This window comes from Leopardus geoffroyi, chromosome D2, assembly GCF_018350155.1.
Source record: "Leopardus geoffroyi isolate Oge1 chromosome D2, O.geoffroyi_Oge1_pat1.0, whole genome shotgun sequence".
NCBI lineage: Eukaryota > Metazoa > Chordata > Mammalia > Carnivora > Felidae > Leopardus > Leopardus geoffroyi.
The window spans coordinates 45,851,511-45,867,661 of record NC_059334.1 but is presented as its reverse complement, the minus strand read 5'-3'; the positions used below and the strand labels follow the sequence as shown (position 1 = coordinate 45,867,661).

General features: G+C 50.7%; 1 protein-coding gene across 1 annotated transcript; it reads right to left on the bottom strand.

Moving 5' to 3' along the window:
• Positions 1-6,548: 6,548 nt before the first annotated feature.
• NPY4R2 (neuropeptide Y receptor Y4-2) lies at positions 6,549-15,873 on the bottom strand. Its single transcript, XM_045437941.1, has 2 exons — positions 15,777-15,873; positions 6,549-10,257 (listed from the first exon to the last, which is right to left on the bottom strand). Exon 2 carries the CDS (start codon positions 10,215-10,217, stop codon positions 9,090-9,092), a length of 1,128 nt encoding a protein of 375 aa, XP_045293897.1. The 5' UTR covers positions 10,218-10,257; positions 15,777-15,873; the 3' UTR covers positions 6,549-9,089.
• Between the last annotated feature and the right edge of the window lie 278 nt (positions 15,874-16,151).

The window sequence follows — 16,151 nt, the reverse complement described above, 5'->3', positions numbered from 1 at the left end:
TACAGCCCTAGACCCCAGATTTCATAGGTGGTGAAACACCCACCGTCTTATATAAACTATGCTATATTTAACTGCTTTAAAGTTGTGTACTGGGGGGGGGAGAGGTGGTGCAGGCCATTACCTCTGAATTTTTAAACGTACTGATAAGAGACCTCAATGTTCCTTCCGCCAGTGTGTGACTGACGTCTTGCCACCAACTGGCAGTACAGTCTGACAGTACCCAGGAACCTGGGGAAAAGACCAATGCTCACACCTGCCCAGGTAAGATACAAGTCTCCCACATGTCCCAGCTCTGTGTGTTGAAGAAGCTAAAAGAAAAAGTAGGAAAAGGGGTCTCTATTTGGTAAATCTTTTGTAGCCCCGCCCTGCACCTTGAAGTCATAAAGGGGCTGCAAGCGACATTTACAAGGTGGCAACAGGCTGCTGGCTGTTGCAAAGCACACTATCTGGGGAAGGAGATAGGCTATCACAGGGTTTTCGCCTGTGAGTTGAGGTTCTTTGTTCTGAATGTGTGCCCTACTTTCAGTATGGTTTCCTTGGCAGTCAAGAGAAAGACTAATCAAATGCCTACACAGCTTTATGAATGAAAGGAAACATATTTTAAGGGAGCTTTGTGCTGACACACAATTGCACTGATAAATTTTTCAAAGTCTGACGGGAACCAATTTCAAATAAATGGTGACATTTAAACAACTAGAAACCTCAAGGGCCATGATTACATAGCCACATTCATAAGAACCCCCCTGCTCTGTGGGTCATTGGCAAGTTCACCCTGCTGATGCCTTCTCAGCTGCCCAGGGTAGGAAGCACTTGGTTGCTGCTCAGCAACGAGAGCGTCCTAATATGCTCTGCAAACCCCTTCCAGTGTCTTCTCAGGACCCAGGAGCTGCAGTCTGGTCCATGTCTGTATTTGCAGCAGTCTTGTAAAAATGTATCAGAACCTTGAAGAGTTACTCTGGGAGGAAGCCTCACCACCAGACAAGGCCAAACCAAGAGCTTTGTCACCAAAGGATGTCTGTCCCAAGTCAGCATGACCCAGTTGAAGAGAGACAACAGCTGTGCTCATTCCTCGACCACCAGACCATCCCTCAACACGCTGTGGAAGTCAAAGATTTCTTCTCTGAGAAACTTCAGATCTTCTCAGCATTTTTTCAGGCATTATTGCATCCCGGCAAATCACTAAGTAACAGCAACAATTCCCAACTTCCAGCCAAGAAATTTGACCTTGAAGCTGTCCTTGATTCCCTAAAGGGAGGCCATAGAAAAACTTAACCTGGTAAGGACAACTTGCCTGGTATCATCTCTGGACTCAGCTCTGGGAAATAGCTCCTGCATCTGACTTACTCTGTCCTGTCCACCAGGGCCTCCTTGCTGGGCACTCCCTTACTCCATGTCCCAGGACCCCAACCAGATTCAGTTCCAGGTAATAGAATTCCTTTGGCCCATGCCCAGCTTCCAATCAGCCCCACTCCCCAATCTCATGCCTATCTGCATGGCTTGGTCAGGCCTTGACCCAAGCTTTCCCTAGAGCTCCAGACTCTAGTATCTGACCATCCATCTGCCTGTCCAAGTGTGCCTCAAACAATATATCCAAAAATAAACTACCCACCTACCCACCCCCCAAATTCTGCTAAATGCGCCAACTTACACCTACTTGCCCACGTGTGGAACCTGGGAATCTTCCTTCTCTCCGCCACACCCAAGTCATCCTGTCCATTCAACACCTAAATATCTTTCCACTCCATCTCTCATCTCTAAGCCCACTTCTGCTTGTGTGTTTTGCCTGCCTAGCATCACTTTCTTTAAGAGACTACTTCTAGCCCTTGCTATAGTAATCCTATCACATCCATGTGATTCGAGTGAGGTTGGCCCCACCACCCGGATCCAGGGGTGGTCAAGGGACTCAGGCCTGGCTAAAGAAAGTGTTCAGAAACTTGGTCATAGCCATCTGTTCAGGACTGAGCCATTGGAATCCTCCCCAGATTTCTGACTGGTCACGGGGGAAGCTATGCTCCTTCTCTCTGGGCTCATGAGTACCAAGTGTAGGAGCTACGGAGACTCTTATTGTCACATGTAGAGAGTGTGGGGCCATGAAGAGACCAGTAGAATTAAGGGATCAGAAAAAGCAGTGGAGACAAAGGGGCAAGGAAAGGAGAGCTCTGATAAAATTGTTTGAACCCTGAATGCAGCCTAAAACCAAAGAACTTCCTTTGGAAGAACTCCACCCCATTACATGGGTCTATAAATACCTATTTCAGCATAACCAGTTTGAGTTGGGGTCTGTCTCCAGCAACTGAACATGAGGCTGACACAACAGCTCACGTGGATGGATCTCTCTGCCTTCAATCTTACCCTCCTGTATTAGCCTGCTAGGTTGCCATAGCAATGTATCACAAACTGGTGGCTGAAAAAACAGAAATGTATTGTCTCAATGTTCTGGAGGCTGGGAGTCCAAAATCAAGATGTCAGTTGGTTCCTTTGAAGGCTGTGAGGAATAATGTGTCCATGCCTCTCTCCTGGCCTCTGATGGTTTGCTGGCAATCTCTGACCTCCCTTGGCTTGTAGAAGCATCACCCTGACGTCTGCCTTCATCCTCACGTGGTATTCTTCTTGTGTGTGTGTCTCTGTATCCAAATTTCCTCCTTTTATAAGGACACCAGTCATATTGGATTAGGGGTCCACCCTACTCCAGCATGGCTTCATCTTAACTAATGTCTGCAATACCCCCACTTCCAAATAAGGTCACATTCTGAGGTGCTGGGGTCTAAAACTTCAACACGTGAATTGGGGAGCGGGGGATACAACTCAACTGATAACACCAGCCATCCCACCTCTAGCTCTGCCCTGCATCAGAACCGCTTATGAGGTTCCTCTCGTCTTCACCTGCTGCTTGGTCCAGTGGCCACTGCATCATCCAGCTCTGCAAGGCTCTGACCGACTTCCTGCAGGTGTGACCCGATGCCACCTCACCTTATACCCTCGCAGCACATCTTCCCACCTCTCCCTGGAGCTGTTCTGTTCACATGGGAGTGTGTTCAGTGTCTACGAATGCACAGCTTCATGGGGCAAACCTCTGACAAGTGAAACAACAGGGATCAGTGGTTAAAATTCTTACTTTTCTCTTTCCAGACAGATTGTCCTGAGAGTTACACAATACATCGAGTGTTTAGTTGCCTTTGAAAAATAGCCAATTCAATAACACATCTTCAAATTGGCTTTCTCTCCTTTCCTGTCTCATTCCATGTGTCCCTCACTTTGTTCCCTGGGATTACATTCTCAAATAAAGGAAAAGCCCATAAGCCTCTGCCTCAGCTTCTGCTTTAGCAGAACCCAGACCAATTCAGCCTCACTGATCTAACTATAACCTGACCATGCCATTCCTCTGCTTAAAGCCCTTCATGATCTCTCCATTACCCATAAAGTTCAAACTCTCTAGCTTAAAGCTGGAAGGCAGCTCAGAGGTCATCTGGTCAACCTTCTTCCCTACTGTAACAGTCCAAGTCATGGACTTTGGAATCCATAAGATCAAGTTTCAAATCTGGCTCTTTTTGAAAACTTGGATGAAGTTTTTTACCCCTATACCCATTTCTTCATCTACCCAATCTCAGGGTTGAGCAGAAACAATGCCTGTAGAGTGTCTAGCACAGCCTTTGGAACACTAAATGTACAGCAACCAATGTCATTACAGGTGAAGAATCAGAAACCAAGATGCAGAGGGGGGTCTATCAGAGTCACATAGTCAGCTAGCACATCTGGGACCAAAATCCTACAAAATCAAATGCCTGAATTCCACCATTAAGAGGTAGAATATGTAATATATAATATATATAATAATATATAACATATAATATATAATTTTATTGTAATATATAATTAATATATATATATGTAATATATAATATGTGATCATATGTAATATATAATATCCCTGCCTTCATGGGGTTTACATCCTAAAGGGAAAGTGAGGTATTCAACAATGAAGCAATAAATGTGTGTAAGCATATCACAGGGTGCTAAGTCCTGTGGCATAAAGTAGGAATACAGAGTGAGGAGGTTGTTATTTTCCTAGCGTGGTGGAGGAAGTAATCTTCTGATAAAGGTTCACTTAAAGTGAAGGAAGCAAGGAAGTGAAAATGTTGATATCAGAGGGCAGCAGCAAGAGTAGGAAGTACGAGGGACTGAGGTAGGAGCAATTTTAGAGTATTCAAGAGACAGCAAAGAGGTCAGCACTGCTGAAGGGGGTGGGAGAGGGGAGGAGCCATAACAAGTGAGGTCAGAGACAAGCAGATGGCCAGTTTAGGCAGGCCATGGACTGTGAATTTGGCTCTGAGAGTGAGAGAAAGCCAGGGAAGGGTTTTGACTTCGGCTTGAAAGCATCACTCTGCCTAAGCGAGAGCAGACAGAAGGCCACCACAGTCCCCCTGGTAGAGATGGTGATGGCTTGGACTAGGTGGCAGAGCCAGCAGAGGTGAGAAGTGGTCATTCTGAATACATTTTGAAGGCACAGCTTACAGAACTCACTGGTGGATTGGATGTGGGCTGTGAACGGAAGGTTGATCCCAGGACGGTGACCCAAGCAAATGAAATGAGAGAGTTGCCATTTAATGAAGGGTGGGAGGGAAACTGAGGGAGAAGAGGCAAGACAGCAAATCAGAAGTCTGCTTTTGAACATGCCAAGTTTGATCTAGTAAACACAAAGCAGTGGCTGGATATACAAACCCAAGAGCAGAGAGAAGTCCAGACTGGAGATTCACATTTGGGAGCATTAGACATGTAAACATTCACTGGTGTTGAAAGCCAGGAGACTGAGTGAGCCCACCTAAGGAATCAGAAGTGGGCCTCCATGTCTCTTTGGGGACACACCAATACTCTGAGGGCAGGAAGACAGAATCCAGGAAGGAGCCTGAGAAGGAGTGCCCAGCGAGGCAGGGCAGAACCGTGAGTGAGGTGTCCTAAAAAAGCCACACACAGAAAGAGATTCAAGGAGAAGAGATTGATCAATTGCCAAATGCTGCTAATTGGTCACAAAAGACAAAACTGAGAATTGACCCTGGGATCTGGCAACATGGGGGTCACTAGTGACCCTGGCAAGAGCTATTTGGATGGACAGGTGAGTACAAAAGAGCATGGAAGGAGAAGAAGCAGAGACTTCAAGATTAAACAAGCCTTTGGAGGAGTTCTATGTAAAGGAGAGCCCAGAAAATGACGGATGCTGGAGTCACGTTCAGGAGGTGAGTGGGGACAGGATCTAGTGAACAATGGAGGTCTGCTCATTAATGGTAACCCCCCAACAGTGGCCGGGATACAGTAAAACAGGCACTAGTCACAGAGCACAGATCATTTCAGACTCTTTGAAAACCAGTTTAGCAGTACACATCATAAGCCTTGAAAAACGTCCATGCCCTTTGACCCACTAATTCCACTTCTGGAAACCTCTCCTAAGAAAATAATTCCAAATACAGAAAAAGTTCTCTGCATAGAAGTTCATCACAGAATTATAACCAATAGGTCTAGAAACATCTAAATATGCCACAACAGATAACGATTAAGGATGCAGGATGGACCTTGTCATTGGACTACAAACTCCATAAGAATAGGGAAAATGTCTATTCTTGCTGGTATATCTCCAGCATCTACCATGTGTCTGACATATCTGTTGGATGAATGAATAAAACTTCTTAAACCTAACAGAATCCATGGGGGAAGGGAAGGGGGAAAAATAGTTACAGAGAGGGAGGGAGGCAAACCATAAGAGACTCTTAAATACAGAGAACAAACTGAGGCTTATTGGGAGGAAAGGGGGAGGGGAAAATGGGTGATGGGCAGAGGAGGGCACTTGTTGGGATGAGCACTGGATGTTGTATGTAAGCCATTTTGACAATAAATTATATTTAAAAAAACTTCTTATAATGTTAAGCAAAAAAGATTGTAAAAAATATCTTTATAGATAAATATGCATATACTTACAGTACGATCTCTACCATGTTTTTCAAAAAAAGCCTAACACTCTATATAAAAACTAAAGAAATGATTCCCCAAAATGAAAACATTGAGTATTTTGGGTGGTGGCATGTGATCTCCTTTTCATTTTGTTGCATATTTTGCATATTTTTGAGAATTTATATAATTCACTTTTTATAATGGGAAAAAACAAGCCAATGTCATTCCTGGAAAAAGGAAATGTTAGAGTGAGGGAGGATCTACATTCCCACCACCAGGCTTCAGTAATCCTTTGTGCCCTCTAAGGGTCCCCTGGTGGTATTCATGAATATGAGTCTCCAATTCCAGCCCTGATGCTCCTCTGAAGAAGGGTCCCCCCACTACAATCAGGGACATGCCGATTAGCAGGGACAGAGAAAGGCCCTTCCAGGAGCTAAAGAGAGATATCGCTCGGAGGTACCAGCTTTCACTGGCACATTTTCTAAATCCTTAATCAGCTGTCAAAAATGATATATAGCAACATAAAGAATGGTTGACAATATAGCTTGAAGGGAAACAGAGCAGAATACAGAGGGGCACATTCACTGAGAATTTAACTACACAAACTGTTCATTTTGCAAATATTTATTTAAGGAATGAGCAGGTCTCACAAGAAATATGTTCACATGCAGTCAGAGAAGAGACAAACAACCACAGTGGAATAACCCACCTTTTCAGCCATACCATCTTAAAGCCTTATTTCCAGAACAAGGATTCCTAGAACTCTAGTCGAGATCCCAGAGTGGGTGTCCACAGGTGCTCACCGAGCAGCTCCAGGCTCCAGGCACTCTGTTTCCTAGAGCAGAGCTTCTCCAACTTGAACATGTACACCATTAACTTAGAGGTTCTGATCAAATGCAGATTCTGATTCAATAGGTCTCAGGTGGGAATAGGGATTCCACATATCTAACGAGTTCTAAGTGCTGCTAAGGCTGCTGGCCTTCTGAGCATACTTTGAGCAGCAAGGTCCCAGGGTACACTGGGGAACCAGACAACTCCAAGGGTCATTAGGAACTGGGAGCAGGAGACAGCCATCCAGGTAAGTTGTGTCAACCCAAGCAAGGTGAAGACAGCACAGAAGATGCTCAACAAAGCTTTCACCCACTACCCCAATTCCTAATGCCAAGCACCTCTGCCAGATGCCCAACCCAGTTCCCCTGTCCTCAGTCATGTGGGCACCCTAAAGCATCCTTGTCCTCAAGCATCTTGGCACCACTGATACGAGTGATGAGGCGTAAACCCCAGGCAATTGCATGGGCTCTGGAGGCGTCTGAGGCCCCCACATTCTTCGGGAAGCTTGGTCAATGACATCTTGCTGGGATGGGCCCCAAGGTCCGGGCTTTGCTGGCAGGTGGTTACCGGGAGCAGCCAGCAGCAGATGGCACCAGAGGACAAGCACAAACTGCACCCAATACAGTGGCTCAAAATCTATTCCAAAAGCCAGGGTAAAAGTCAATAAAGAAACAGAATGAGAGATATGACCAAAACCTGGGAAGAAATAAACAGCTCCAGGAAGGGGGCTGGTGGCTCACAGATTACTTGTGTTGGGTGTCGGCTGCACAAGTTCTTGGTCAGGGGCCAGGTCAGAGAGACAGACGTGATTGTTCAATCTTCTGTTGCCTGGCCCTCTGCCACATATCCTGTGAACAGCGGTCCTAGCAGCCTCCCAGTGAGATACTTGAGGGCTCTGGGCACCTGAATACCCCGCCCCTGGAGGCCATGGTGGGTCTAGCCACTGCCCACTCTGCCAGAGGGTAGGTGAAACTGAACAGGCAGAGCCAGACCTGGGTGTCCCATTGAAAGTGGCCCAGAGGCAAGCTTGACCTGTCTGGTCCACACAGAGATAAAGCCTTGGATCTGGCTCAGCAGCCAGAAGACTGGGGCAAGACCTCCATGGGTGAGATATTCACCTTCATTGTAGCCATTTCTCCATTTTCCCTGGTGGGCTGGAGGAAGGAGGACTCCTACTCCTTTCAGCCAGTGTCCTGTTAAGCCAAATTCACGAACCCCCTGCCCCTGCCCCTACTGAAGGCCTGGGGAGGCTCTGGAACAACAATGCACATCACCTAGAGCAAGTCAGCTTAGTGGTCAGAGTGTGGAACAGAGGCCGGAGTCACAACCTTGAGTGCTGTCAGCCTTGGCAGTGGGTCAACATGGGGGAAGGTCACAGAGTCCCTGGCCTGCTGCCTTGTCTGGCAAGAGAGGTCCTAAAGGCTAGGAAAGGCAGGTAAGAGAGCATGGCTGCAGCAACCTGGCCCTTCCCATGCTGGACCGTGGCACAGGGCGCCCGTGCTCAGCCGGGCCCTCAGCAGGGACATGTTTACACCATCAGCCTACCATGGCAAACCTTGCTGGAGCCCTCTCCCTGCACCAGGTCCTGTCCTAGGCATGGAGGACAAGCTCTATGGTGATGCAGATGTCCCCCTCAAGGTGTTTATCAAGGGGAGATACTTGCAGGCTCATTTCCACATGAGGTGGCGGAGGCAGTGAAAGAGGAATATGGAGCAGGATATGAATCATGGGATTCCTGCTGCTCAGGACTGACTTTCCTCCTGCATTGGAGCATGAGGACCCAAGGTAAGCATGATCCATTCTCTGCACCTGGATGTGCTAACTTGCCTTCATAGGCTTCTTTACCACTTACAAAGCCTGTCCACCAACATCACCTCTCCAAGAGGTGAGAGCCTGACCAAGGTCCAGAGCTTTGACCCCCGTGCTCCCTCCCTGACTCCACAGTGACCTCACAGTCTCACTGGAGGAGGTGAAACCCTTGGGCTCCCAGGCTGAGCATCTGTTTCTGAATTGCCAGAATGAACTCTGCCTGCAACGAGCAGACCATCTCTGGCTCTGGCACCTGCTCAGGCTACAAGACATACTGTGACCCGCAGAATCCATGCTCAGAATTCTCCCAGGAACAAATGGCTGAACCAACTGAATGTCAGTCTTCACAATGCAAATGGTTGCAAAAATGGGTTCTTTCCAGCCTCTCTGGGCTCCAGAAAGCCCATAAGGATGGTGTCCACCAGAATGCCAATAATGATGCAGTTGGCCCACTTGGCTAAGTAAAGGAACTTGACAATGACCATGGCAGAGAGAAGGCCTACACCTGGCTAAATGGGGTTGGACCTGCCACTGAGCCTCAGAGACCCTTTGGAGACTTCCGTGTGCACTGTGGATAGGGGCAGATGCTCATACTCTTCCACGGGGGCACTCTGCTGACATGTAAGCACCAAGGCCTTGATCTCCTTCTTGAAGTTGGTGTTGAGAAAGCCATAAATGAAAGGGTTGACACAGGTAGAGGCCATGGCAAGCAGATGGCACACCAAGAAGATGAAGTTGCCATAACAGATGGGGATGGCCTCATGGTACCAGTCCTCCAGACTGTTGAACACATGCAGCGGCAGCCAGAGCACGGCGAAGGCAACCACCATCGCCATGAGGATGCCATTGATCCTCTTCATCTGCCAAGCCCGCGAGCTGTAGGTGCCCTTGCGGAACACCCGCTTCCTCTTCCGCAGGTGCCGGTAGATGCGGACGTAGCAGACCAGGATGAAGGCCAGGGGCATGCAGTACTGGAAGAGCAGCAGGGAGGTGGTGTAGATGATGCGGTGGTGGTACAGCGGCCAGGACTCTGTACAGACCACCTTATCTAACAGAAACTCCACAGCCTTGGAGTGGTTCTTGTGAAAGACATTCTCTAGGACACTGTTGACCAGGAAGGGCAGGGAGAGGAGGCAGGCGATGAGCCAGATGACCACAATCCCCAGGTAGGCCTGGGAGATGCTGGGCTTCCAGCCTGTTGGGTTGATGATGAGCTGATGCCTCTCCAGGGCCACAAGGACAAGCGAAAGGATGGAGACTGTCACCGACATACACTGGATGAATGCTGACATCTTGCAAAGGGCCTCCCCAAAGACCCAGTAGTCCATAATAGTGTATATGGCCGTGAGTGGTTGGCAGATGAGGCACATGAGAAAGTCAGAGAAAGCCAGGTTGGCAATGAGCAGGTTGGTCACATTGGTCTTCTCTTTCTGCCTAATGGTCACACATATCAAGCAGAGGTTGCCCAGGACCCCCACAATAGTCTCGATGCTATAAGAGACAACAATAAAGACCATTGGGTCCAGAGAATCCTGGCAGTGGTCAGAGAAGTTGTATGGAATGCTCCTTGACCTGCTCCTGTTTTGACCCTGTGGGGATCCTGGGAGCAGCAAGGCCAGGAAGTGAGAGATGTTCATGGTGCAGGTGAGAAGATTCCAGAAGATTCAGTGACAGTGCCTACAAAGCAAACAGACAAATGGTACTCAGTGATCATGCCTCCTGCGTGGACCCCAGGGAGAAGTGGGGGTCAGGTAGAGAGGGTCATGGCTTCTTCCATCCCAAGGCTGCTGGGACCTCGAGGACCTGAGACTCAGAGATGTAAGCAACTTGCCCACAGTCACACAGCTAATCAGTAACAGGGCTCAGATATGAACCCGGGTCTGATGCCAGAAGTTGTTATACAAATTCCTTCTGACCTCAGGCTTCCAAGTCTGCTTTAATGGTAGAGAAACTAGATTTTCATAAGCAGAGTTCAAAGACAGAACTGCTTAAGGAGTATGGGTAGAAATCCTCTTGTCACATCTTATCCAAATAGAAACGCAGTAAATGCCACTTGGCACTCAGGTCCTTCTACAGCACCCCACGCCCTTGAGAATAGAACTAAACCTCAGGGCTCGAAACACAGTACACCCTCCAGGTCTCAGCCCTTACCTGCCCTGTCAGCCCTGTTTCTCAGGTGACACATGACAGAGTTGATGACTGCCAGGTACAAAAATACTGGGTCATCGGCACACTGGCTCTCTCCCCATGCCCATCATGCTACACATGGGTAGGGCCAAGGTTATGGTTGCCTACTGACCTGCCTATGCTTAAGTCACCCAAAACAGTTTGCAGTTTCCAAACTCAGCAGCCTGGTCCACATCTCTGTGCCCTGGCACAGCCCATCTCTTTTCCCCTGGTGTCTCCTCAACACAAGGGACCCTCTGCCAAGACCACATTGGGATTTTGACTCCAGAATCTCCAGGTGGTAATGCCAGTGACAGATATTCTGACAGGGAAAGCCACCAGATCATTCCACACACCACCGTGATACACCTTCTCCATGGGATCTCTGGCTGTCACTAAACTCTCAGGCAGTCCCCAGCCCTCAGAAAGCATCAGACCCATTCCAGGGGCATGTCAAAAGTGCAGACTCCAGAGCCCTTCACCAGGACAGGCAGTTAAGTGAGTCTAAGATAGCACCCAGGGGTCCATATATTTCAACATACGGCCCATGCGATTCTTGTGCACTTCGTCCTTGAGTCCCATTCTGATAAACACCATTCAGAGAGGAAGACCCTATTTCAGATATTCTTTAAGTCCTACATAATGGTCATGTCCATTTGTGAACATATATACGTTCTTTATCATCAAGTGCTAATTTAAAGGCAGTTTTTATAGAGTATGGCCAAAATTAACCAGAGAGCAGTAAACTCTATTTGTCAGCTCTCACGAACATCACTCACCGTGCATTTAATTTGGCTTATAAAGATGAGGTACATTTGGCCATTTATAAGACCAAGTCGTGAATTCAACTAACAGTTTACAGTCTGGTTATTTTGACTACTGAATCTCAGAGGCAGGAGTATTATTCTGACACCACAGTCTTCTGGCAGAAAGGGCTATTTGGAACAGAACCTGACAAAATGAAACACAGCAAGGCCAAATGCAAGGCCCAGTATTCAACTCCAAAAGCAGCCAAAGCTGCATAGAAATGTGGTGGATACACTGTGCTCAGAAGCAGCAAATGTGACGCAAACCCAAGGCTCTGGATAACCACCAGCCAGGGCTGAGTCAATGGTGGGAGGCAATACCAGCGGCTCCAAACTGGCCGAAAGCAGCATGATCACAGCAGAGTTCATGGAAACTCCAGAAAACTGTCACTCAACTCATTCACTCAATAAACATGTGCCAAGCCCCATGCTAGAAACAAAGGCCAAGATGATATACAGCCACAGGAACTGACCACCAGGAATACAGGTGAACCTCAAGGCCATATTGCCATGGCCCAAACCAGTAGGAATGGGATGCCTGTGAGTGGGGAGATCAGGGAAGAAGCAGGAAGATGAGAGAGAAAGTTACATTGATCCACGGCCTCAAAGTTGAAGAGGAGTCAACCACCCAATGGGCAAGATAGAGGAGGGAATTCAAGGTGCAGGGAACAGCATGGGCAAAGATGGGGGGGGGGGCGCAGGCAAGAAAGAGCAGAGCCTCCTCAGAGAACAGCGAGCAGTTCAGAACAACTGGATCCCCGAGTTGGTGGAAGGCAATGGTAAGCAATGAGGCCGGAGAGGTGGGCCAGAGCAGGAATGCTGGGAGAGGCATGCAATCTGGCCAGCAAGGCTGAATCCGTTCCAGAAAGATCACTTGGATGTAGAGAATAGACTGAGTACGAGGGCCAGGGCAGGAGGAAAGGGAGGGCCAAAGAAGATAGCACTGGGGGTCTGCCAGGCTTGCAGACCCCTTCTTAGAGAACCAGTGAAGAGCTAACACAAGGGATGGTCACAGTGGTCCAGGACACCCCATACCAGCCCCTGCTGACTAGACCACATGGATGTCTGAACCCAAACCAGCCCTTTCCCAGCAGGTTGTGGGACCGGCGAAGGAGGGAAGTGCTGGCACTGGGAGAAGAGCAAGGCAGGAAAGTGTCATGGGGAGCCAGGGGGCCAGGGGACCCAGAAAGGAGCAAAATTGCCAGCAGGCCCTTGCATGTTTCTGCAGAGGCTGGGAGGGGCCCGCCGGGAGGACTCCATGAACCTCCGCCCCAGAAGGGCCCTCTGCATGCAAGGACTGAGGATTTCCAGAAGCCACTCCAGGGGCAAGGTAGCAGTAATTCAAATCCAACAGCCGGGTCAGCAGAAAGGCCAGATTCCTTCTATAGAACCTGCTGAGAGGTGGGGACCCCCCGGAACAGAGGATCCCTTGGAACAGGTGCTCCTGAGCAGAATCAAGGAAGGAGACTGGACTTGGATGCCGCCAGGGCCTGGTGCAAAGAGGTCAAGATCTAGCCACAGCTCTACCAACTGGGACTTCAGGGTTCAGGGTTAGGAATGGTCAGAATGAAACCATTGGTTGCGGGCAATGGGTCACCTGGCTGCTGGGAGCAGGGTTCACCCGAGAGCAGGCCGTAGGCCTGTCTCTTGGGTTGTCTGACTGCCCCTGGGGTCAAGAACAGTGTGTCCTTTGTTGCACAGATAGAGCCACCACAGGCATCTAGGAAAACAGCAGAGAAACCTATCAGGAACCTAGGGAGGCCAGCAGGCCGCGGGCTTGTCCTGGGTTCAAATTCCTTGCCCTGCCACCTATCTGTAGAGTGGCCTTGGGAGAGTCGCTGAACCTTTCTGAGCCTCAGTTTCCTCAGTTGTATGAGGCAGGGTGTGATACCTATAGGACAGCCTGGTTCCCCAAAGTCAGGGGGTGAAATAGGGAAGAGGGGGGTCTGAAAGGTAGGACCCTGGAGCTTCCTTCCCTTAGACTCTTTCAGTTCAGTCCCCATCTCATCCCTTCGACAAAGAACATAATTTGATGGACCAGGTCCTGGTCAGGAGCTCTCTCTGCCACCTCCTGGGAAGCTGAGCTGCCCATTTTACAACAAGACCAGCCTGGCATGAGCAGTGCTCTTCGAACATTAGTTGCCTTCTCTTCCCACACATCCCACCAACCCCACCGGAGGGGACCCTGCTCCCTTCCACCAGAAGAACTGGCCACAGCGATCCTACGAACCCAGGCACAGGCCCCTGAGTGCACCTGGCTCCAGCTCTGACCCAAAGCCTCTTTAGAAAGTCCTGCGGGAGGGCACAGCGCTGGGACGAATCCCCTACTCCAGTCCTCTGCCCAGTGCCCGGCCTCAAAAGGGCACGAGCCCTGCTTCAGCGCCCTCCTACTCCGAACCCTGCCCCGCAGCCGAGTAGCCACCTCTGTCCAGGGCTGGAAAGGGCCACACTCCCACCACGTGCATTTCAAAGTGGAAGACCACCCTGTCCACAGGCCAGTGACTAGCCTGAGAGACACTCACTACAGGCCTCATGCAGGTGAGTCAGTGCCTCACCTGCACTGACCTGTCTGTGGATGAGGGGCCCAGGATGCTGAGGGACAAGTTTGGTCCCTGGACATCCTGGGAGATGCCCAAACAGCCCGAGAGGCTGCACCTGGGGAGGGGCAGGATCTGAGCCTGATGCAGCCAGGGAGCAGGAAGAGGACTTGGAAGGGCAGGCAGGAGAGGGCGTGCGGGTGCCCAGTCTTGGAGGAGAGACCCCAAGGAGGGAGGGGGCTCGCCTCACTCTGGAGAGCACACGCTTTCCTGGAGACAGAAGGCAGAAGGACATCAGCTTTCACTGAGCTTCAGGTGACTGATACTCCACTGAGCATTGATCCACACCACAGCCCTGGGAGGAAGGCATTCCTAGACTGAACCATGTGAAATTGCCAGTATCCAACCATTGTTGACCTGCAAACATGGCAGACGAATATCCCTGACAAAGCCTGACAGAGCCCAGGGCCCCTGGGAGCGCCCAGGGGTGCCGGTAGGTGGTTCAGCCAAATAAGAAGGTACCCCAGGGACCTCCGTTGGTCACGCTGAGAGCTTTGGACTTTGGTCCTAGCATGCTGGCTCAGAACGCCCACCCACCCCCCCCCCCCAGCAGCTCCAAAGACCACCCAGCCTCTTCAGGCTCTTGTCCTCCCCAAGCTGACCTGGGTTTGGAATCCCTAATGCAATGACACTCTTAGAGTTGCCGCCTTACTGATACAATTTGGAGCCTCAGAGACCTCTCTGTGGCAGAGCATGAGAGCAACAGCTCCCCATGAAGGAGACACGACTGGGCAGGTACCGGTCCCTTCCGAGTGACCAGGTGTCCAATGCCGTCCCTTGCAGCCTCCAGCAGTGCAATGACCCCCTCAGGGTGATCACATCCACTCCCTGGGGTTGCTGAGCAGCGAGCAGCGGCCACAGGGACCACTTCAGACCATTCTGGGAGACTGGGGCCCCCCCACATAGGACCTCATACAAAGATTGTCCCTCACTTCCCACTGCGCACCGCAAAGATGCCCAGTGAGGACCAGATCTTATGTCCTTCACGTACGCCGCAGGGGATGGCCAGTCTGGGAGGAAGGAGGGGATTATTGTGCAATGGCAGTAAAATGATGCCTTCAGATGTATTTCCCAGGCAGCTGGCTAGTCAAGGGGGATGGGGGAACACCTGAACCCCTGAGGGAGGTCTCCCCTGCAGCCTGCGTCCCCCCCCCCCACCAACTCAGAGAAAAATTAAGAACTAATATAAATCCTATCAATCTCCCAAGGAAGTAAGAATGGAAAGGACATCTATTTTGTTTCCTGAAATTTCAGCCAATAGCTCCTGGTCTCCGAATGCCCCAGGCGCCCAGACACTTGCCATGCACCCCTTACCCCTCTCCTCGCAGCCCACAAGATGAGGCAGAGAGCCACCAACGTTTCAGGGGAGGACCCGGAGGCTACGGGAGCCCAAGGCCACACGAGGAGCTGGGGCTGCCCCCCTGCCCACCCCGCCCTCCACCCGAGACCACGGTAGCGTGTCTCTGAGCCCTGGGCTCCTTGAAGCGCCCCCCCCCCCACCGACGCCCCCTCCCCATGCTCCCAGATGCAGCAGCGCGCACGGCTTCCCGGAGGACCCCTCGCACTGGGCCCCGGGCACCTCCGCCCCTGCACCCGCGGGGCCCGTCTCGGGGCTGAGCCCGCCTACCCGCTCCGGCGGCCCTGGCGCTCTCTGCCTGCCGAGCGGAGCCTCCCTGCCGCTCTGCCGCTGGCCCGCTGGGCTCCCTCCTCCGCCACCCCGCGCTCCCGCGCCCGCCCAGTCTGCCGCCAGTGACCGCCCACGGGGACGCTCCCGCCGCCCTGAGACCCAGGCGCCCGCTGCGGGAGCCGTGCCTTGGGCCCCACCGCCCTCCCTGCACGCGGGTCTCCCCCAGGCCCACCCCGGCTCCGCACGGCACAGACTGGAACTGTGCTGCTCTCTCCGTGCCTGGGCCTCAGTTTCCTCATGTATGAAATGGGCCTAAGAAGACCTGCTTTTCATAAACTCGTTCACGAATATTAATTGCAGGCTTCCTATGAGCCT